Genomic DNA, 24,148 nt, shown 5'->3' with positions numbered 1-24,148 from the left:
TGTGGTGGTAGAATTCATTCAGACAGCAGCATCGTGAAACAGCCAGTGATTTATGATTTACCATGCTGTTAAACTCAGGCCTTGTTTTTTGATTGTTTGTATTCTTTCTTATTTTTTTTTGAATGAGTGTCTGTTTCAGTTTGTAGTGTAGTTGAAGACTGCCTTGAGTGAAGCAGTCAGTGTTCAATCTCCCCCTGGTCTGTGTGGTTTTGGTTGGGTTGTCTTGCCTCATGGCCACTCTTGTAATTTAGACTGCATCAGCCGGAATCTGTCCCTAAAAGGTGTCACACAGCTGTAAGCAGTGCAGTGAGGTTGTGCCTCACCACATCAAGCGCCTTTCCCTGTCTGCTTTCACCTTTGCTTCATCTGCTACTTCTCTGCTCCCATGAAGCCTGACTCTTCTGTCTTCTTCCCCAGCTCCCAGAAGCCCTACCACACTGTTGACAAGATGATTAGGGCAATAGTTTTAGTGCCTGGCATATATACATGTACAAAATATATATATATATGCAAACATATATGTGTACATAAACCTCATATAACTCACAGTGGAACTTGGCATTCATTTTTTTGTTATTTAACTAATATTGAAATATGGACACAACATTATGATAAGGTTCAAGTCACTAAGCAATAGGAGGGAGTGGAGGAGAGACTAAAGCAAAGCAATTCAAAACTTTACAGGAGTCTATTTGTGATCTGAAAGACTTTGGTATATGGAACCTAAAAGTGTGTGGCAATGTCTAGCTCCCTAGCTGTCCTAGCTGTGGACATGGCTAATTGTAGAAATTTATCATCACTTCACTTCTGATCAGTGACAGTCTGAATGTGAAATGTCTAGTGAGAGCACAAGATACATGGAGTGCTTTAGGACACATGGAGTGTGCTCCAGCTTTAGAGGTGAACTCATTAGTTCCCTATCAGCCCGGAGTCAGGATTTCAAGTAGCTTTGTGTGCTTAAACATCTCCCCTATTCCTTCCACCCACCTGTTCCTCAAAAAACTTAGATTTCTACTCTGAAGACCTGATGGCCCAAAGAACAGACAAAAGTCAAATGGAAAAGTACCCAAGTCACATTTTACTTTAAGCCTTAAATCTGAGATAGCTGTGGTTTACAAAGAATTCATTTTCTTCAGAGATTGCTACACATCTTAGGGTTCCTCTGCCTCACCTGCTCTTCTCTAAAACAGAGTGAGTGTGTAGAGTTCATGTGTACACAGCATTTCTAGGATTCTTTTTGAGTCCTGAAATGTTCATGCATCCTAGTTTGTGAGGTTCTGGTGATTCCTGGGCTGGTGATTGTACTGTTTCATCTGTATTGCAGAATAAATCATTTGTCTGCAGCTTGGATAAGATGTAGCTCAGAGCAGGACAAATTCCAAGCATTACACAGTAGCAGGCATATGCATAATTTATTGCTCCTAGGCCAGGCTCAAATCTAAATAAAACTGTGTGAATCTTTAATAGTAGGATTCAGCCCTTGAATCTGAGAGCTGAGGCTTCCTTGAGATGAATTATGATTTTTGAGATTGCTTTCCTAGATTATGACCATACTTGACAAGTTTTAATCTACCTTGGGTTCTCAAATAAACAAACAGTGGAGTCCATTATTAATGAATCATAGCAAAAATCTGACAAATTCATTGGAGCCTGATAAGCTGGCAATCTAAATTATGTCTGCTATAAAAAAAAAAGCATATAACAAATAAAATCTTCATTTTAGGCCTAAAACCATGAAATCTGAAGTTCTGAATCAAATTTTTTAATACTTTTACTTCATTAATTTTATTCGTGTTATATGTAATACCAGCAGAGAGACTGAGGCATAATTCTCTTTGATTCCCAGCTATGAAGTTGGATATATGTGATTAACTGTTAAGTACATGTGATAGTTAACGACTACTTCCTTCTTTTCAAACACCACCATTTCTGTAAAATTTAGCCTTAAACTGGGAATTAAAGAAGCCTGTATTCTTTATTGGGCCTCCTCTTGGTAGGAATGTATTCTCATAGTCCAGTGCCTTGCACAGTAAGGCTTTTCCTCGGCAGACATATCTTCCATTAGATTAGTGCTTACAAAGAGAACTCTCCTGAGTAGGGATGTATTTTTGTAGGTTGAGGCCTACAAAAATATATCCCTGTGTGTGGAAGAGTGTTTCATAAAAGCCTGTTACCAATTTGTCATTTCTACCAAATCTCAGGAATATCTTTCAGTGCAGCCTAATACATAAATCCTATTAAGACCTGGGCTTAAAAATCTTGGTTCTTGCTGCGCAGGATGGTGACTGGAGCTAAGGCTGCACGGATGGTTTACACTTGGACTTGAGGGTTGGATGTGGAAGCTGGGAAGGAGAATAGAGACCTGCCCCAGCTCTTCCCATTAATATTTACTAGTAGTTCTTTCCATGTTTTGTTTTGTTATTTTGCTTTGTTAGTTGTTTTCCTGGTGGATCCATTCTTTTTACTGGCTCTTACGAAGAAACTAACCAGCATGTGATTTTTGTGCCTAGTGGAAAATACACTGGATGCTTTAGCGCTTTGCTGTTTACTAACAAAAGCTATTGTCCGTAGGCCAGCACCTTCAATAAAGAACTGGGAAAAGATAGATGAGAAAGCTATTCCGTTTTGAGAAATTCTTTTTAGGTGTTGGGCATCCTGAGGGAGGAAGGGGAAAAGAGAGGGAGAGAGGGAAGAACTTTAGTGCAGAATGGAAAGTGAGCAGATCTGAACTCTGTGTTCTGTTTTCCTATGTAGAATCTAAGAAGAGGATTACCTCAGGTTCCTTACTTCAGTCTCTATGGAGACCAAGAAGGTGCTTATGAACATCATGGCTCCAGCCTTTTCCCTGAGGGTCCTACTGACTATGTCTTCAGTCATCTTCCACTCCACTCTCAGCAGCAAGTGCGAGCTCCTATCCCCATGGTGCCAGTTGGTGGGATCCAAATGGTTCACTCCATGCCACCGGCCCTTTCCGGTTTACATCCTCCACCCATATTGCCTCTGCCCATGGAGGGCTCTGTGGAGAAGAAAGAAGCTCCAGGGGAGGCCTTTACTAAGGATCCCTACACCCTTTCCAGGCGGCAAGAGAAACAAGCCCTTCACGTTTTGCAGTCACAGTCATCTGGTCTACCTAGCTCTCCCTTTTCCCCACGGCTATTGATGAAACAGAGTACTTCAGAAGACAGCCTAAATTCCACAGAGAGGGAACAAGAGGAAAACATACAGACTTGTACAAAAGCCATCGCCTCACTCCGGATCGCCACAGAAGAGGCAGCTCTTCTAGGGGCTGATCAGCCTACATGGGTGCAGGAGCCCAACCAGAAACCCTTGGAAAGTGCACAGGTCAACATTAGACACTTCAGTGGGCCTGAGCCAGGTCAGCCCTGCACCTCAGCTGCCCACCTTGACTTACAAGATGGCGAAAAGGACAGTTTTGGTACATCACAGACTGCAAAAGCTCACTCCACGTTTTACAGCAAGAGCAGTGTGGATGAGAAGCAGGCGGACTTTCATAGCAGCAAGGAATTATCTTTAAGCACAGAGGAAGGCAATGAATCTTCATCAGAAAAGAATCAGTTACATTGATCTGAAGTGCATGGACACATTCATTTCCACATTTCCCCCCCACACTCCTTTTTTTGTTTTTGTTTTTGTTTTTCTAAGAATAGAAGTAACCAAGTTGATAGCATGCCTGTCCTAAGTTACAGTAGTTGGCTATTATAAATACTTTTGTTACTTTAAAAACAATTAGGTAAATTAACAAGTCATCTTGAGCCTGACCAAACAAAATTTGAAATTAACCTATTGGGTCTGGTACTTTTAAAATTGTACAGATGTTTGTGCCTTTTCTTTACTTTGCTTATATTCTTATAAGCATTTTTTAGCAGTAATTTGTACATATTTTAGAATTTGTGTATCTGCTTTGTAATAATAAATGTAATTCTTTCCTCTTTTGGACACTTGGATCTAAATGGTGTAAAGCAAAACAGCATCAATATATATGTGAGGTTGCACTAAAACATATTTTTATATGATAAAAACTGAACAGCTTTTATGTACAGCTCTGATTCTGTAATACTAATATTTATTTTGTTTCATAAATTGTACATTTTTTCTTAATGTTGTGGATTGCTTTTCTATGTGAAGCATGGATTTGCTGTTGTGTAACTAGAACAGAAATGTTCACTGTAAGCAAGATATTTAAACTAGAATATCTTATTCTGCACTTATGCATTAGTTACAAAAAAAGATAAAGGACACATCAGTCGGTTCTTAACCTGTAAATTCTTTTTGTCTCGTTTGCTGGATTGACAATAACTTAAGTGCTGATTGTGATTTTAAATGGATAGTACCGTAAAGCATTAAAGTAAACAACGTGCTATTGTGAGTTTTTTCAAAGCTTTATCAATCAGTTATAAATAATATTAAAAGTATTTGGTCTTATGTGAACATGTTGATCTATATACTCATCTAAAAATATGGGAAAAACATTCCGCCCCGTGTAAATATGTACAAGTGCATCACTGGTACCGTTTTGTGTAACTCAGTTGGACACTAGGTTGCCACAGACCTATGCTAGAGTGTCTTTAAAACTTAAAAGTGGCAGAGCACATGGGCCTGTGTAGAACTTGGTTATCGGCCGGCCCGGTGGCTTGGTAGGCAGTGCTGTGCGCTGCCCATGGAGAAGACCTGGGCTTGAAAATCTTGGTTCTTGCTGCGCAGGATGGTGACTGGAGCTAAGGCTGCATGGATGGTTCGCACTTGGACTTGAGGGTTGGGTGTGGAAGTTGGGAAGGGGAATAGAGACCTGCCCCCCAGCTCTTCCCATCAGCCTGTCCATATGGTTACAGGGTTAACATCAGCATTAGGGGATGTCACCTTACCCCTTTGTACAGGGAAAGGGTGTCACTCCTAGCTGTCTCAGGGGGAATGAGGAAGAGAAGCCTTCAAGAGAAAGCAGCTCTGGGTAGGAGGAAGTTTTTTTTTGTATATAACCTTCAGAACAGCTTTTGATTGGTGTTGAAGGTGGGAAGAGCCTTTGCAGGCCCAGAAGAGCAGAGCAAGGGGGGGGGGGGTTACAGCAACATGTGCACACGCACACACAATCTGGATTATCTTTGTGCTATATAGTGGATCATAATTCTGTGAAACCAAGTTTGCATATTGAATTACATTAAGGAGTGTTCTTTAAAAAGAGAAATAAATATACAACTACATGCTTGAGGTGTCCAGTTCTTGTGTGTGTGTTACATTTTGTTTCTGATTTTGTTCCTTAGAGGGTTTTGATGCTATCACCTACACTCTGATTTTAATTGCTAGGTTCTATCCATTCTGAGGCATGCCAACAGCAGATAGTCTTTAACAGGTGACAAGTATTTATTGGCTTCCATGAGTCATCTGATTAGCCCAGGTTGCAGGCAGTTTCTAGAGCCTGAGAAATAGAAAAGCTTGAGCCTGGGAAACACACACTGTGAGTGGAGTCACTTTCCTCTCTCCCTCTCCCTCTCAGTACACAGACACATATGCAGATTAAATTCTGCCAGAGAAATCTCTTAGCTGATGTTCTGAAGTCAAAAATCATTAGAAATACACCATAAAATATCCACAAATTGTTTTAGTAATAAAAGCAATAAATGGCCATAGAAGGTCGAAATCTCCATATTTTTATTATAAAAATCTCGGTAGGTTTATACATTCCCTTTTGTTTTAAGTCAGACTCTCTTTCATTACTAAGGGAAATTGAAGGTGAACACAGCAGACCACCTGAGAATATCTGAAACATGTTGATTATATAGTTTTACCTTAGTCTTCTGATATGCTGTGTGTGTGAGAGTGATGGAGAAAGACACGGGGTAGGGCATTCTGGGCCTTTGCTTTTACCTAAGTCATCACTTGTATTCATCATTTGTTCCTGAGCACTGCTTGAGTACTCATTATGAGCTAAGGTGATGATGGGCATCTTCAGTGGAGGAGTATCTTTGTTTTCCAGAAGCTCACATAAGTAGCAGAGATTGATATGTGAGCAAATGTTAGAATTAACTACACTGGGAATTTTACTGTAACCAGGATTTGTAATCAGGACTGCACTTTTGCAAGTAGGAAGAGGGAGACCATCATAGCCTTCAAACACAGCTCGGAAATAATAGATTGACAACCACAACACACTTCCATCATGTGCAATGGGGCACCATTCTATGTGCTGGGTGTTCTGTACAGAGCAAAGCGGATTCTTGCCGGTCTATAATCTATATCTTAATGGGGGTACATTAGGAGAAAATGAAGTGGGAAGGCACGGATGTCATGACCCAGGATGAGTGAAGGTGTACATAAATAAAAAGTGAGCAAAGAAAAGCTGGTTCTGTAGGTATCTGGCAGAACAGTACATGTCTAGAGCAGAAGCCAGAATAGAGTTTTGTTTCCTAGTCCACTGTTTGAGATTGGAAAATCAAGAAAGACTGGAGTAAGACAGTAAGCTTTGTCATGCATGTGTGTGTGTGTGTGTGTGTGTGTGTGTGTGTGTGTGTACATATATATGTAGAATTTAGAAGGAGCCATGAGGCAAGGTAGGAAAGGAAATAATGTTAAATGGAAATACTGGGCGATCAAAAACTTTAAATTCAATTTTAAAAACCTTGGAGGGGTAGTACATGTTGGTAATCTTATTGCTGAAGAGCTGGAGAAGGGAGTAACCTTGCACTCGTTAGCCAGCCAACCTAGCCTGTTTGGTGGGCTATCAGGGACTTTCAAAAAGCAAGAGAATGTACAGCACTTTGGGGATGACAGCCAAGGTTTACCTCTGGCTTCCACATGCATGTGCACAAACATTTGCACCCCCACAAATACCAATACGCGTATACCCACACACATATACACACAACATGTATTATATGTGTGTATACACATACAATATATAAATGTGTGTATATACATGCATACATATATGTGTATATATGTATATACATATTTTTATACATGCATACATACATTAGTTTTAAGGAACAACACTGTATAATGATTTAATAGCAATATTCCCCTAGAAGCATTCTTAAACTAACCATTCTTTTTAAAACCTAGAGACCAGTAAAGATAGAAACACAGGCTTTGTTGTAGAAGACTCAATTTGCATTCTTCCAACTCTGACCAACTCTTCTCTTAAAGATCAAGGAGCTTGTTTTTGTTGCCTTCTGCTGCCCGGTGAAAGCTGCTAAGGCCAAGTAAACTCAGACAGTTGTGAGAAACGCAAAGGCCATATCTGTCATGAGTAACCAAAGTTACTAGTTTAGAAATGTTACCAAATATGTGTGTTTGCCTAGAGTTATATTCTGATTACAAAACATCAAGGACTTCAAAGATATGAAACTGCTTTGTCATGGCTTAAGTTTGATGGTAGTGCTAGGCACGGATACTCAAATTGTTTCCCTCAAAGTGATTTCTTGTATCTGTAGGAAGAGTTACAAGTAGAGTGTACATGGCTCAAGGACCACACCACTTTGATCAAGAACAACCCTCTACAAAAGCATTTTCAACAATAATTTAAAGTAGTGGGCTCTAGCCCCCTCTCAGGGGATCTCACCCACTCACTTACTGGTCACACACTGAAGGTAGAAACTTCATTAAGCTGACACACCTAGTTAGTAAAAGAAGGCAGTTAAGGTTTTAACTGCGGCCATGTGGGCACGATGTGTGTGTGTGGTATGCATGCCAAGGCGTGCATATGGACACCAGAGATCAGTTGGATGCAGTGGGGTCTCTCTTTGCACTTTCACACGGGTCCTGAGGGCCAAACTAAAGTCCCTAACTTGAACAGCAGGCACCTTTACATGTTGAGCCACATTCTGGCCCTGAGTCATTAATGCTTAAAGAATTAAAGAGCAATAAAACCTTCCGCAGTGATGAGGTTATTCCACATTCGCGCTTTCCAGACAAAATCAGCCTTTAGCTGCACAGGGCTATTAAGCACTTGAAGCATGGTGTGTGCAACTGAGAATTAAAATTTTAATGTGTTTCCCAATTACATTTACCTTAAGTTTCAGCAGCCACATGGCCAGTGAGTGACTGGGGGCTGCTGAATTGGACAGCCATCTGTGGAAGCTACATGTCACCCTTTTTGAATGTTGTAACACACATCTCTAGGTGTATTCATTCACTTGAGGAAAATTGAGTCCATGCCACATGCCAGCTCTACTCTTGGTCCAGGAGAAATAACAACAGACTTCAAAAACAAAATCAAACATCTGTCATAGAAACTGTGCCTAGTACCCAGCACTAAGTGACCAGCTAGGGATTTGCATCATTCAGTCCTACTGATGACTCGTTCAGCTGAGTTTTGGACCTTGCATGTCATGCTAATAGACAAAGTATGTGCTTATGAAAAGAGAGACTTGCTGATGTCACAGTGAAAAAACATCATATTTCCAGATGAATGTGGGCTCTTTCAGTCTGCCTCAGTATAAATGTGCATGCCCTCTTCAGGCCAAAGGGGAAAGGGCTGGGACTGGGCTCCAGGAAGTACTCTTATTCAGTCTGCTTCTTTTGCATATGGAATGTAGGTCTGTGAAGAGAATTATCTGCCAGTGATCTAGAAGTCCTGCTTTGTTCTTTTTTCTGAAGACATGTAAGTCACATGACTAAATACATCTTTATCAATATTTCCCAAGATTAACTTAAATTCCAAAAAGATAATACTCTTTGGCTTTTATGTTAAAGACTGTGTACAGTTTACAAGTCTGCCCCCCTGAATGTGTTACTTTGGAAATGGTCTTACCCAAGTACTTAGAGCAGTGACAAAGTAAAATATGGTAGGGACTTTTGGTAGAACGTTGGTATTCCTAACACTTAGTACCCTGAAATACCCTCAGGATAGATTCACCATCATTTCACAGTCCCTAATCACATGCAGTAACCTTGAAATATTAACAAGAGATTAGAGAATACTTTGATTGCCATTATAAACTAAACTTGTTTTGTTTCTATGTAAAAATGAGTCTTGGGGGATATGCACCATAATGTTCCTATGAAAAGTGAATAAAGTGTAATTAATAAAAAAAAATAGCAAGGTAGCAATCTTCAGTCCAAAGGAGTAGCATAAGTTATAAGTGACGTACACACAATAAGAACACCTCTAGGAGAGTAGAACCTATAAATTAAATTTATGATATTAAAATAGCCCATCAAGATACAGTGCCTAAGTGATCCTGAAAGTTGCTAATGTGTTAATAAATCTTTTTTGTCTTAAAAAAAAAAGAAAAAGAAAAGTGGGTATATCAGTTTTTCTGTATTCTATGTGGATATGTATTGTTTTAGGTGTGACATGTGTTATTTTCTTCTGATAGTCCTTATCCAGCAGGTATCATAGTTAGCATTTCCCTGACCAGTAAAATACTGGGAGGAAAAAACAACAACAACAACAACAAAGGTTGTATAATATGACAGGTTGAGTTTCAAACCCAGGTTGGCCCAAATCCAGAATCATCCATTCTGTAATGTATTTCTTTGATACCAATTTGTACCTGAAAGCAAGGAAGAAAGGAAGTTCCTCATTCGTTATTTCACTCCTCCATGCAAAAGTGTTTGCTGACTCTCTTCTGTGCTCCACTATTATGTAGAACAAGAGACAGCAATGGTGGTGTTGCAGGAGTTTAGTTAGGGAATCATTGTTGCAAAGTGAACATAGGCATGAGACAAGTCTGTCTGAAGGAGGAACAGGGACTTCCCATCTAGCTGAATGTATTGCGGAGGAGCAAGGTTTTTAGGGGTGTGAAGATGGTTACCAGGTGTGGTAGAACGTAAACATGACAGCAAGCCCAGGGAAAGCCCTAGTCTGATCACATACATAGCAAGAAAGATCAGGACATACTAGGCATAATATAACAAAAGTTACCCAGAAGGTAAGACTGGGATGAGAGCTTGCCTAACTGGGAACTCTCCCTGTCACTTGAAGTTAGTTATGGCTGATAAGCAGAGTTGGACTTGATTCACATGCAAATTTATGCAAGTTGTGTGTATAATTTTAGTTATAAATCCTATGTCAACATATGGAACATGAATTAAAAAAATAATGTTTATATTTATAACGTAATTCAATTTATTGGAAAGAAATAAGACGTGCTTGTTAGAGAATTATCAATTATGTGTGTATATATAGAATATATGAATAAGAGTAAAAGTGAAATAGATTCTGCCTACCAAGTGGTTTTGAATGCCTTTAAAGAGAGTACACTTCAAACCTAGGAGTTTGGAAGGTTGGACTTTAGCTTCCTGCCTGCCTGGGTCTCTAGTCACAGACTCCTACAGAAAAGAAAGATAGTATAGGTATGCTGCAAAGAGAGATTGTAAGTGTATGTTGAAGTTAAAGTATTTTAAGTGTTCTACATCTGTTTTATGTTTGTTACTTTTTAGACTGACTAGCCATTAGCTTGGATTCCACTGTTGAGGTGACTTTTTCCATTCCCTCAAGAGTTTCTAGGGTACAGGCCAGCAGAAACCAACAATAACTAACATAACCACAAAAGCAAAGACAAAGTAAGCAGTCATTTGTAACTGTTTGTTTCTCTCTAAAGATTTGGGTTCAGTCTAAATAGATTTCATAAATAGAAATAGCTTCTCTGTATTACCTCCCTGAACAACAACAGTAACAAAACAAAAGCAAGAATTCTAAAGAAAATTCCGAAATGAATACCTATTCACAGTTTTACTCTAAAACAGCCTATGTTTCTGTGTTAATCATCTCCCTGGGTTGGAGATGGGGAGGAGAGATTAATCAGCTGCACCTTAATTTTGAAATGAAATCATTGCCACAGAAACCTCCTTTTCACATTCCATGAGCATGAGTGAGACCTCAAAATTAAAATAACTATTCTGAAGGCAACCAGTTACTATAAACACCAACATAAACAATGCCAATGTGAGGGAAAGATGGCAAGAATGAACAGGAATGGTATTTTGGAATGCTAATTTATTTATTTCCAAGTTTACACTAAGAATCTCCCCTCCCTACCTTCCTCCCTCTGGTTTCTCTAAGTCAACATTTTGGGCCTGGTCATTGAAGCTAAGCCTACTGACATCCTTTCGTTTTCAACAACATTTCAGTGATTTCCTTGGTTGTTGTATATCAACTGTGAAAAATCTCTACAGGAGAGAGATCTTGAAGACTATAGGATAAGGTCACAGCTGTGCCTTCCAAATCTTTCCACTTGATCTCCTTCTCCTTGAATGATACCTACTTCCAGATATTTTGGCCTATACCTCTAGAGATGCATCTAGTATGTTGGCAAATAGGGTCAGAGTTAGGGAGGCACTTGAGAGTCTTTATAAGGTATGAAACTTTGGTCACCAGTGGCTTGTGCTCCTTGGAACAACACAGAAGGTCATTGTCCTTTACTCTCTTGGATGTGATTTTTTTTCACTTATGCCATATACCTTAGTAGATTTTCAAGGGTCATCTGTTCAAAGTGGTTCTAGTTCTTGTCTTTTTGGACATTTTTTATTTGTTGACAACTGAAGAAGACACCTTTGGGGATTTTTTTTCAATATACCTTAATAGTTTTTTTTTTTCAGCTAAAACTTTCTGATAAAATCTGTGCATGCCCACAGAATCCCTGCCTATCATTTTAACCTTTTAAAATGTGCCTCATCATCTTGAGTTGAGAAAACACTAATATTTATTCACCAAATTATGACATTACACTGGGCAGGCTCAGAATGTGCTCATCCCTGCAATGCTTTCCATGAGGAAGATGTGTAAGACCCTTCATGGAAATCCTCATTCTTTCTTTGTTGAGGAAGAGCTTTGCCTTGGAGTTAATTCCTATGTTCCCCTAACCTCCTTTAAGTAATAATTATTATTCCAACTTTTACATTGTATTTTGTTACTCTTTTAACTGGGGTGATAGCTGGAAGCTTAAGAACACTCTCAACCACTTTCCACCTCTTTGTCAGCTATCAACAATCACACTTGATGCCTTTATCTAGAACAGTGGTTCTCAACCTTCCTAATGCTGCCAACTTTTAATACTGTTCCTCCTACTGTGGTTACCCTAACCGTAGAATTATTTTATTGCTACTTTATAACTAATTTTGCTACTGTTATGAATCATAATGTAAATATCTGATATGCAGGATATCTGAAATGTACTCCCTTCTACTATAAGCTAAAATAACCCCTCTTTTCTTAAATTGCTTTGTCAGGTATTTTTGTCACAGCAAGGAAAACAGTAATTAATGTAGTTAATTTTTTACCCATAAGTGATGATTTGGCTACTGAATGTTTTATTTGTATGGCCAATAAACCAAGAATTGTTTTACATTTTTGTTGACAAGGTGTCCCTATGTATCACTGGCTGACCTAGAACTTGCTTTGTAGACCAGGCTGACCTTGAGCTCACAGAGATCCACCTACCTTTGTCTCCCAAGCACTGGGATTAAATGTGTGTGCCATCATGCCCAGCCCACCAGCTTTTACATCTTAAAGTGACAGATTTTAGATAAAAGGTGGATAGAGACCTTCTTAATAATATTTTAATTCTGCTGTTTGGCTTCTAGAAAACTAAACTACTTACAATTTGAAATGTTATAACAAATGCTTCAATTTCTTAGAGACTCATATTCCATCCATCTTCACAGAAGGTGGGTGGGGTCCTGATGCATCTTTGTGGGAGGAAGGTAGAGTTCTATAGATAACACAGAAAACACATGTTTTCTGAGTGAGGTCTCAGGTGTCACATATCAATTTTAGCATATTCTAATAGCCAAAATTCAACCAGATACAGCCAATCCAAATGGAGGTTGGGAAATGGAGTCCAGTCGACTGCTAAGAAGCAAAAGTGAAGGGATGAAGGAGCAATAAGCTAGTCTTTGCCATGGATAATCCATTACTACTCTGTCTCCCTTTGAACCCACATGAGAAAGGACTAGTAAGTAGGATTTTAGAGATGGTAGAAAGAGTTGGTTATGTAAAGCACTTAGCATGGGGACTGGAAGCTGGTGAATGCTCTCTCTGTGTGTTCTCAGTTATTTCTGACTGCTGTCAGACATTCGTGACACTTGCTCTTCCTCTCCATGGTCAATCACAATATTCTATGAGCATACCACCTATCATCCTTTAGCTCTAGACTGCACCAGTCATTTTTGCTGCTATTTTTGTCATCAAGAAGCAACTTAATGGAAAAGGAACTCTTTTTGGCTCACAGTTTGAGAGTGCATTCCTCGTGGCAGAGGAGGCATGGCACAAGAATGGTCAGAAGATGTGTCAGCAAGAGTATGAGGGTACTTGCTCCTATCTTGGTGGATCAGAGAGCAGAGAATGGGCAAAAACAGGCTACACTGTAAACCTCAATGCTCCCCTCCACCTTCCATGAGGCCCTATTTAGGAATATAACCTCTCAAAAAAGTAGCACCAACTAGAGGCAAAATATTTAATCACAGGCTATCAAAAACTTAGTGCATCCAAATCATAGCACAACACCCTCCCTCTCCAGCCCCTGCCATGGTTCAGGTGTGGTGAGGTGAATGGCCAAGAGATTCCATTGGACACTGTTACTACAGATGTTATAAGGAAAGGATGTTATACCATGAGGTCTCCACAGGGATGCATCAAGGCTGGCTATAAGGGAAAGGAAACAGGTGTATGTATATATGTGCAGAGGGAGCATGGGCTATCTGTGTAGTGGATTTTTTTGGTGGTGAAATGAGTCAGGCAACTGAACAGGCTTAGAATTAGCTAGTATAAATAACGTCACCAGGCTGTGCAGCATGGGGTGCTGCTAGACTGGTACCCCTGCCCAGAGATAATTAATGCAGGCAAAGGGCTGTCTGGAGCTAGATATGTGAGGCAGCTAGAGATCCACAGTAAACTATTTGGTCTACATGCAAAGAAATCATGCTAGCAGGCCGTGGTCTGCTGTGTCCAAGAATTCACACACTAGAAGTGGGACACCAAAGCCTCCTTCGGTCAACATGGCTTAAGATTCCAGATTACAGGAAATGAGTACATATAGAATGTATGAGGAATGAGTACATATACATGCCCATATAGAATAAGACAGCCTCTGTGTGTGTGTGTGTGTGTGTGTGTGTGTGTCTGTCTCTCTCTCTCTTGACTTGGTCTCTTAGCTTATCTCTCTCAGCTTAGGAATAAGCCTTCTTTCCTAGAAGCAGAACACCACCAGCTACCATCAAGCTTTCTTGATGTTCCCTTGGAATGGGGTTGTGTGTGGGGGTGGAGACCAAGATCCCCCAATGTCAGGGCTTTTTCCTATCTCTACAGTGCCTTTCTCTAGTCCAGGAAACTTAGTTCTTCCAGCAGGACTGGGCTGTCACCCCTGCTGGGATTAAAGACCCAAGAGGTTTCCATGTTCTCCCATGTTCTTTCCTCCTCTACTTACACTTACTTCAGATTTCAGCCCAAATTCACTTTCTCAGCAAAGTTTCACAGCTCTTGACTCACTAGTGTGTGCTCACTGCTCTGATGTTATATGATAAAGCTGAGAAAACAATCACTTCTGACCATGTGAGTTAAAATGCCACCGTGTGTGTTCAAATGCTTGCTCCATCATTTCTGGTTAACTTTGAATAGGTCATTTTGTATTCCTAAAATTCATTTCCTCTCCCAGTGAACACTTTATTTGACTTACTATTAGACTTCAATAAGATGACACATAATATTTAACAGTTTCTAAAATTTATGCATTTAGCATTATTAATATTTTTTGAACTTTAGAATTATTTTGTCACATTTTTACATCTTTGTGTTTATATGTATGTAAAAAAATTAAAATTATTTTGTCACGTTCTTACTTATTTTTGTGTTTGTATGTGTGTGCAAGTATGCACATGTAAACATTCGTTCTTACCTTGATAGAATCAATTCCTTAATATCATATGAGTCCTCGTGATGGAACCCAAATCCTCAGGCTTGTCAGAGAAGTCTTTAATTGTGCTACCTCGCCAGCCCAACTTAAGATTTTTTTTTGTTTATTTATTTGTTTCAAGACAGAGTTTCACTGTGTAGCCTTGGCTGTCCTGGACTCACTTTGCACACCAGGCTGTCCTTGAACTCACAGAGTTCTGACTGGCTCTGCCTGGGATTAAAGATGTGCTCCACCATGCCCCATTTTAAGAATTTTTTAATTAAATTTTTATTTTTTGTATTAATTATAGTTTATTCATTTTGTGTCCCAGCTGTAGCCCCCTCCTTCATTCCTTCTCAACCTTACCCTCCCTTATCTCCTCCCTGCTTCTCTCCAAGTCCACTGATAGGGGAGGACCTCCTTCCCTTCAATCAAGACCCTGGCTTATCAGGTCTCATCAGGACTGGCTGCATTGTCTTCTTCTGTGGCCTGACAAGGCTGCTTTCTCCTCAGGGGAAGGTGATCAAAGAGCCAGGCACTGAGTTCATGTCAGAGACATACCCTTTTACCCTTACTAGAGAACCCACTTGGGTACTGAGCTACCATGGGCTACATATGAGCAGGGGTTCTAGGTTATCTCCATGAATGGTCCTTGGTTGGAGAGTCAGTCTGAGAAAAGACCCCTTTGTCCAGATTTTTTGGTTCTGTTGTTCTTCTTTTGGAGCTCCTGTCCTCTCCAGGTCTTATTATCTCCCCCTTCTTTGCACTCTGAGAAAAGTTTGGTTATGAGTCTCAGCATCTGCTTTGATACACTGTTGGGTAGAGTCTTTCACAGGTCCTCTGTAGTAGGCTCTTGCCCTGTTTCCTGTTTTCTTCTTCTTCCAATGTCCATCCAGTTTGTCTTTCTGAATGAGGATTGATTATCTTACCCAGTGTCCTCCTTCTTGCTTAGCTTCTTTAGGTGTACAGATTTTAGTATGTTTATCCTATATAATATATTATATAGCATATAATATAATATATATTATAATATCCACTAATAAATGAGTATATATCATGTGATTCTTTCTGCTTCTGGGATACCTCACTCAGGATGATCTTTTCTAGATACCACCATTTGCCTGCAACAAATCAAGTAATACAATTAAAATATGGGGAACAGAGCTAAACAGAGAATTCTCTGTAGAGGAATGTAGAATGGCAGAGAAACACTTAAAGAAATGATCAACGTCCTTAGTCATCAGGGAAATGCAAATCAAAACAACCCTGAGATTTCACCTTACACCCATTAGAATGTGTAAGATCAAAAACTCAAGTGACAATGCATGCTGGAGAGGATATGGAGAAAGGGGAACCCTCCTCCATTGCTGGTGGGAATGTAAACTTGTACAACCACTTTGAAAATCAATCTGGTGCTTTCTCAGACAATTAGGAATAGTGCTTCCTCAAGATCCTGTTATACCACTCCCAGGCATATATCCATATCTGCTCAAGTACACAACAAGGACATTTGCTCAACCATGTTCGTAGCAGCTTTATTAGTAATAGCCGGAATCTGGAAACAACCCAGATGCCCCTCAACAGAGGAATGGATACAGAAATTGTAGTACATTTACATAATGGAATACTACTCAGCAATTAAAAACAAGGAAATCATGAAATTTGTAGTTTAAGAATTCTTTATAACCCAGAATGTAAGTTGAATTTAGCCTAGAATCTAATTGAGGAAAATTTCACATCTCTGAATAGTAAAATTATCATTTGCTTCAGAAAGTTCATTTAAGCTGACTACTAATATAAGTATTTGCTTACCATGTGTACCACTGCATATACCATTGTCCCTTTAGAGTCACATATTAGTAACACAATACAGAGAAAACAATGCAACATAATGTATGTTAGAAGCCGATTCAAAAGGATAATATCACTTTGCCTTTTGTTTCTTCTACAGAGAAAATTTCATTTTAATCATTGGAGTTTTTCTCATAAAGACTTACTTCATCCGAGAAAAATTGTGGAGCAAATTCAACATGCTCATACACAAATATTGGATTGATTATATGTTATCAGAAGTGGTGATGAAGGAAGGATTTAATTACTCATGAATAAAGTTTGTTTTTTGGGGGGGGCAATGATGTAACTATCTTATATCTTGACTGTGGTGACAGTTCATAGTTGTATGCATTTGTCAGAGCTCAGAGTTTTATATTATTAAAATGAATTTTAGACTATGGAAACTCATACTCATTCCTGTAATTCTAGGACTTGGGAGGCTGAAACAGAAGGATTGTCATGAGTTTGAGGCTAGTCAGGGCTACACAGTGAGTTCTAGAACAGTGTGGAACTCTGTATTGTAAAGTAAAGTGAAAGAAACAAAAGAAAAAGGCTACCTTTACTTTATACAGATTATACTGTGATTTTTTTTTTTAAGAAAGAGAAAGATTGGATTTATAATTCTGTTTTGTCTCAAGCTTAGGAAATGTTACTGATGAAACTGATTTTGTATTCTTGAGGTAATCAAGAGTCATATATTTGTACATTTACAAGATCGTCATCCAATGATAACTTTAAATTTTAAAATTAATTATGTAATAACTCAGCTATACTAAACCACACGCTGTACTGGCTATGCAGATTGAGTAGGAATCATGTGTGGCAAATGTGCAAGGAAAGACATCTGAGAAAGACCTGCCGGGAACAACTGCTTCCCCTGAATGCACCAACCAAAGGAAACAACAGACTGTCTGTGAGTATTATGAGAGCTCCTCCCATTGTGTCACTGTAGCAATGCTTGTGAGTTCTATCAGAACACCTCCTGTTGTATGACTGTAGCAATGTTGTAAGTATTAAGAGAACACCTCCATTGGCTGTCGCAATGTTGTGCTGTGCTGTGGACTTTCAGTCAAGGCAGGCACAGCACAGCCAGGGGCAAGCTCTCAGTGTCAAAGTGACTGGAGCTTGTTAACTATGTTTGCAGCAAAGGAAATTTTATTCTTGGCTTTGCTAGGAAAAAGCAATTTCTGGTATGTTCTTGGCTCTCACCACTAAATGCAGAGGGTTTATGCCTTCTGCATAGACATATATATGGCTTGCTAGGAAGTCTGAATGATCAGCTGAAACATAGGTACAACCCCTCCCCAAACATTAATCCCCCAAACAACTGCAAACAAATGATAAGACTGTGGCAGCTCTGCTGGGGCAGAAGCCATTGCTGCTGCTGCTAAACTTCTGAGCTGTTGGGGACCTTTCTTTGCCCAGTGGGGCAGCACTCTGTATGATGTTTAGCTTGCAAGCCAAGCATCTGTGGTCCTTTTCCCTTTTTCTGGAATGGCCTCCTTTCAATTACGGATAGGTTATTTTTCACTTTTGATAAACATTAAGGATTCCTTCTTTATTCAGTAATACTGCATTAGATATGTGGAAGGCAAAAACCCAGTCTCAAGGGATTTTCTTACTACCATTCTATCAATATTTTTATATCAACTAGGCCAATATCACCTAATTTTAAGGCCTTCAGAATTACTTGGAGGGAAAGAAAACATTTCTTTAAATCAATCAGTAATACTTAACCATATCATAATAATACTCTATAGCTCATGCTGATAGGCAATACCATGCCACTTATCATTAAATTTTTGCCCCAGACTGGAAAAGTCTAGGCATATAAATGAAATACAAAGAATGGGCAGATTGAGTAGTTTTGTTTCAAAAGAGTGGGGCCTGTAAAACCAGATAAACCTTTATCTATGTGTTCAAAACATTTCTTTAGGACCTGCTATACATGTGGGGCAATGTTTTAGATAATGGAGAGAGCAGTAAATAGGAAGGCTGACCACTTAAATGTGAGGTCACAGGCAAACAAGGGTGTGAGTCCAGACAGCAGGGTCTAGTGAGAACTTGGATAAAGCTGTGTTCCTTTAGCTTGAATCTGTCTCTGGTGAAGTTTTGGTAGCTCAAAAATTGAACAGTACAGTCTGGAGATGGAAATTGCTATGTCCACACAATACACATAGGAACAAATAGTCTTACCTTGAGCCAGGAAGGAAAGAGAGGGGAGGAACAAGCCCAGTTGCTTTTCGGGTCCACCATCCCTTATGAAGTACCTCAATCTAACGGCCTCAGTGAACTACCTCCCCTTCAGCCTGCCTCCTAAATGTTCATTACCACCTGCCAACACCACCATTCCTGTAACCAACTCTCAGTTACATAAAGGTTTGGAGGAAAACTTGATGAAGCACAGCTGGGGGTGAACAAGACCAGTGGAGATGGGAAGTGTATGTGTGCATACTCTGAACTCAGACTGGTTTAAATAGTTAATAGGTTGCTCAGTTTGTCTCATTTCTGTCATTTAAAAATAAACTTGCTATAGTATGGCTCTTGATCTCTGAACATATCAGTATGTATTCCTAATTTTAAAAAGGTTGTTTCTTTATCTAAGAGATAATTTTTTGTGTTGATTTGATTAAGCAATAGAGTATCAGTTTTTTCACAAACCTCGTGCAAAGTGTTTCTGTGATGGTGTTTTAGATGAGATAAATGTTTAAATCTGTGGATTAAGAAAAGCAGGCTACATTGCCTAGAGGAGATAGGCCCAGTGCAATCACCAAGAAAAGCTTGGCTTTCTCCCTAAGAGAATTCCTGCTGTCTGACAGCTTAGAACTGGGAGGTGAGATTTCTGCCTGACTTTGGACTCAGGTAGAGACATGGGCTGTTCTTCCACAATGAGACTATCATCACTGTGACTGGAAATGCTCCATTAGCTTCTTCTCCTGGGATTCCAGTGTGTTGACATACCCTAAACCCACCAGATCCTTGGACTCACCAATCTTCATAACCCATAAGCCAATTCCTTATCATCCATCTCCTTCAAGAGATGTATCCATTGCTTCTGATACTCTGAAGAACTCTGATGAATAAACCTTATCTAACCAGAGAACTTAAGGAAAACTGGTCATCAATCAGTTCTTTACCCAAACTTCCCTCTCAACTGCAATTTTCCTATAATACTAATGCCCTTGGTAATACAGATTTCTCTGCCAGCACAGAAACTCACCTAGAGTCAAATACAGAATCTCGAATTTATGTCTCTTTATGTTCTTTCCTCACCATTAAGTCCTTCTTTTAGGCCTCCCAGGAAAGTGTTCGGGATGTAAAACTGTGTGAGAGACTAGTTGGCCAATGAAAATGTTCCCATGAGTGAGTTCTGGGAACACGGTAAGAAAGCCAAGCTGCTACCCAGCCTTTCCTCCATTTTAAAGCATTCCTGATAGCAACACACATTCAATGCACATTCCAAAGACATGAGAAAGCATAGTTCTTTGCCCATGGTCCCAATGATTGTACGGTCCAGCAAGAATATAATTACTTCATGTCTTTATGTTTCCTTCCCACCACATGAATGCGTACACTTTCTGCAATGAAGTCCTCATTGTACATGCTGTTTATTTTTCTTTTCATTTCTACTCTGGTTTCCGAATGCCTTCACATTTCTGACTATCCTGCTTGAATTATTTGTGTTTCCTTCTTATTTGGGGCGTGTTTACTTCTACATCCCCAACTCCACTCCTCAACCCACACATGTACGCCTTCCCACTGCCCCCGCCCCCCACGGGTAAATCTCAAGCAAACAAGCTCTCAGGACCCAGACATCAGTGCTCTTATTACTGTTCTTTACCTTATTGCTTATCTCCTGCCTTGCTCCAGGGTGAGAATGCATTTCAAGTCACATAAAGAAAAGTGACCAACAATTTCTTAAGTGATCCATAATGGTTCATATGATTCCCAAACAGACACTGTGCTGCCAAATCTACTGCTCTGTTTTTATGCAGACTACTAAGCAGTTTGATCCAGCGACCCTACTATGTGCACTGCCACTGTGAGTTAAGTCCTGAAGAGAGGCAGCTAAGTTTGTACCAGACATACGCTTACCTTTACACCCATGAAATGCCCAATGCGGAATCGGATCTATCCAAGTTCCTCAAGCCCTGATGGACAGTTTCAGTGAGCAGGGACACTGTGAGGACAACTTTCTGTCTTTTCAGTGAGGGCTGCCATATTCTATATCTAATGGGAAATTCCAATGTCTATCTAAAAACTTTCAACATTGCTAACCTTCCTTAGCTCTGCTGGCACAGAGGCCTGGGGAAAGAAGTAGAAATGGCACTTCCTTTGGTCCATGAATCGGGAGTACAGCTAATATGACTTACTGAAGACATCTTATGACTTATGAAGACATTTTATCTTTAGTAGCTTATACAGCACTAAATCCCCAGACAGTCTGTACAGCTGGGATCACTCTTTTTGAACCTTTAAGGTCTTCAATGAGCTCACTGAGAAGATGGGAGATTCTTGGGATGCAGCATAGATGCTAATGCCTGGACACTCATTCAGTTGAGAAACTGATTGGCTGGCTGATAAGAAGAGGAAGCTGAGGCAAAGGAAACAACACAGAATTCACAGTCGATTGTTGTACAGTGGCCGAATCTGTGGGAATGTGATTTCATTCTCATTTTTCCCATTATTACTTTGTTCCCTGCCTGCCCTCCTCATTCTCCCACTCTCTGGGGCATAATATAAGGCAAGAGATTTAACATGTCCTTTAAGGGAATGCTATCCAACTGATTAAAATCTGAACCTTAAAAGCTTCACAAATAATACATATGTGGGAATTAAATAATAACGAACTTGCACTGGGCACAGGAGGCTGCGATTTCCAGCTAGCATCCATTTCTTTTCTTGGCATTTTATCAGTTATTTCCTGGTAGCAGTTATAAGGAAAGTATTACCTGGAATTCTGCCAAATCATTCTTAAGCAATTTGTTACAATGACTGTAGGTCACCATCTTTTGCTGTTGGCTGGTATTCTAGGCTTGTCCTCACTTAAGAACCCCAGTTAATCCAGTTTGGTACAAGTCCTTCCTGTTTAGTTCTTGAAGATGATTTTTTATACTCATGGACTTGAGATGTTGGCTAGAATTGAGCTCACACACTCAAATCTCTGTAGTGTCAATATCTAAGGACTGTGGGAATTTTTGAGAGCTCTTCACATATCTGCGCTCATTTGTAGAGGACTTTTCAGTAGGCTGGTGAATAAAGGGAAAGTAATGTGCAACAACTCCTGGTCAAGAGTTACTGACCTGAATGCACTGTATATGTGTATTCCTTTTATTGGTCTAGTATCATATAGCACTATCTATAGACTAACTTAAACAATAAAACACTTTATTTTGTGTAGCTCTAGATGCTGAGAGGTTTATGATCAAGGTGCCCACAGCATCAGTTCCCAGTGAGGGCCCTCTTCCTGTCCTTGAGAGGGTTAGTCTCCATCACTGTGTCCTCTCATGACAGAAGAGCCCTGCTTTCTCCTGCTCTCCATATAAAGAACACATACTCAGTCACAAAGATGCCACCCTTGTGAGCTCATTTAACATAACTATTTCTCAAAGATCTTATCTCCAATTACTATCACATATGTTAGGGGTTCAAGATACTATTGATTTTTCAGTGGGGAATCTTGCTTACTCTATAGCATTACAGATTTTGGTAGAAAACTCACTCAGGGTTGACTAAAATAACTAATTCAAATAACTGTCCTCCATACTGTAAACAGTTAAAAGTCTGAAAAGTTAAAGAACAATACAACACTGCTCTGCCTTTGACTAAGAAAGTACTGGGAGTTGCCCTACAGTTCAAAAAAAAAAAAAAAAAAAAAGAGAGAGAGAGTATTTTCCGCAGAGCTCATGAGTCATTCCAGAGACCACTCAGCCCATTAGACTCTTGCAAGAATCTGTCTCTCCATATGTTAGTACGGCATCCCAAGGTGCAAGAAATGTAGTTCTCTGGGATGAAACTTTCATATGAGGTTCCGACTAACATTTGGTTCCAGGGCAAACAGAAAGTGTGAAAACCATTGTGTCAAGTCTTGCTATCTCTCTGACATTATCTAACAACGTATAGGAAAAAGATGAAAAATCTTCCTTAATTATACATCTTTGCTTAATTAAGTATTCCAGGAGCCACTGAGGCCATAAAATTATATTTTGGGCTATCATAAAAGTGTTCAAATATATCTGAAGTTAAAAGAGGACAAACATTTTAGGATGCTTCTAATATGATTTATTTAGTTTGTAAATCATATTCTATTAAAAAGTAATATTACATAATTTTCCAAGACTAGACATATATTGATGGAGTAATAAAAGTAATCTCTTCAATCAGTATTCATCACTTGCCTACTGTGTGTTTTAGTCATTTCTTGTAGCCTATATAAATATCTCAAATGTGCTAACATTTTTCAAAAATCTCTAGATGGTTTTACTACTGATAAAAGTTATATATACTTAGGAAAACTTTGTTAACTTTGTCCTGGATTTCTGCAATTGCAATATTTTTCATCAAACATTCTCATATCTTTAAATTTTTTTTTTTACATGACAAAGAGGATACTGCCACGTCTGCAAATTTAGGGAACCCTCATCAGACTGCAGCGCAGCACTGATCAAGAAGTACTAAATACTCTTCTTTATGAACATAAAACACACCCAGATTTCTTGGAGGGAATATTATTTAAACACAGGAAGCAGATGCTATAGAGACCCCCAAAGGATACTAATGAAGTCTGGATGTTCCCTAGAGCACAGTGAAAAACATTGGCCCTGGAACCCAATATCTGCCTAGTCCCAATTTGTTAAATTCTAACCAAGTGTTCTATGCCAAATACTTCTCATGAATATATACAAATATTTTCCTTCTTCTTTCTTCTCTAATTTTTTTTCTTTGCAGTGGAGATTGAACCTAGGGATTAGCATATGTCAGGCCATCTCATTGTCACTCAGCTATATCCATGGGGCTATAAATCTCAGTCTTTAAATCTCAGTCCCTTGACCTGTGCAGTGAGTTGTTGAAACCATATCTGTTCTGACAGTTTTGTTCTGGGTTTTATACCTGCTTCCACTGTGCCTAGAGACTTTGACTTTCAGCTTTGTTTCCATCTAAGAGGCTGACCTTCAAAATAGGGGTTGTCTGCAGTGAGATGACATTTGTGTGCTGCACTGAGTCGTGGACACAGGAGGCCCTGAAAATCTTGTTGCTCTGTGGCTGGTAAAAGGGGAAGTGACTTCCAAATTGGTTGTACAAAGTTACATTCCCACCAGCAATGAGGAGGGCTCCCCTTTCTCTACAACCTCTCTAGTATGAATCATCCCTTGAGTTTTTAATCTTAGCCATTCTGATGGGTGTAAGGTGGAATCTCAGGGTCATTTTGATTTGCATTTTTCAGATGACTAAGGACATTGAACATTTCT

General features: G+C 39.5%; 1 protein-coding gene across 5 annotated transcripts in view; it reads left to right on the top strand.

Moving 5' to 3' along the window:
* The window catches only part of Hivep2 (HIVEP zinc finger 2), a 197,219-nt gene extending 192,003 nt beyond the window's left edge, over positions 1-5,216 (top strand). For all 5 annotated transcript variants that reach the window (XM_055627705.1, XM_055627707.1, XM_055627703.1 and 2 more), the window contains one exon: positions 2,755-5,216. In XM_055627705.1, the coding sequence (XP_055483680.1) occupies positions 2,755-3,585 (831 nt within the window). In that variant the 3' untranslated portion in view covers positions 3,586-5,216. The remainder of the gene's footprint in view (positions 1-2,754) is intronic.
* The last annotated feature ends 18,932 nt before the right edge of the window (positions 5,217-24,148 follow it).

This window comes from Psammomys obesus, unplaced genomic scaffold, assembly GCF_907164565.1.
Source record: "Psammomys obesus unplaced genomic scaffold, mPsaObe1.curated_primary_1811, whole genome shotgun sequence".
NCBI lineage: Eukaryota > Metazoa > Chordata > Mammalia > Rodentia > Muridae > Psammomys > Psammomys obesus.
The sequence above is the reverse complement of the archived record's forward strand: the minus strand, read 5'-3'. Positions and strand labels throughout refer to the sequence as shown.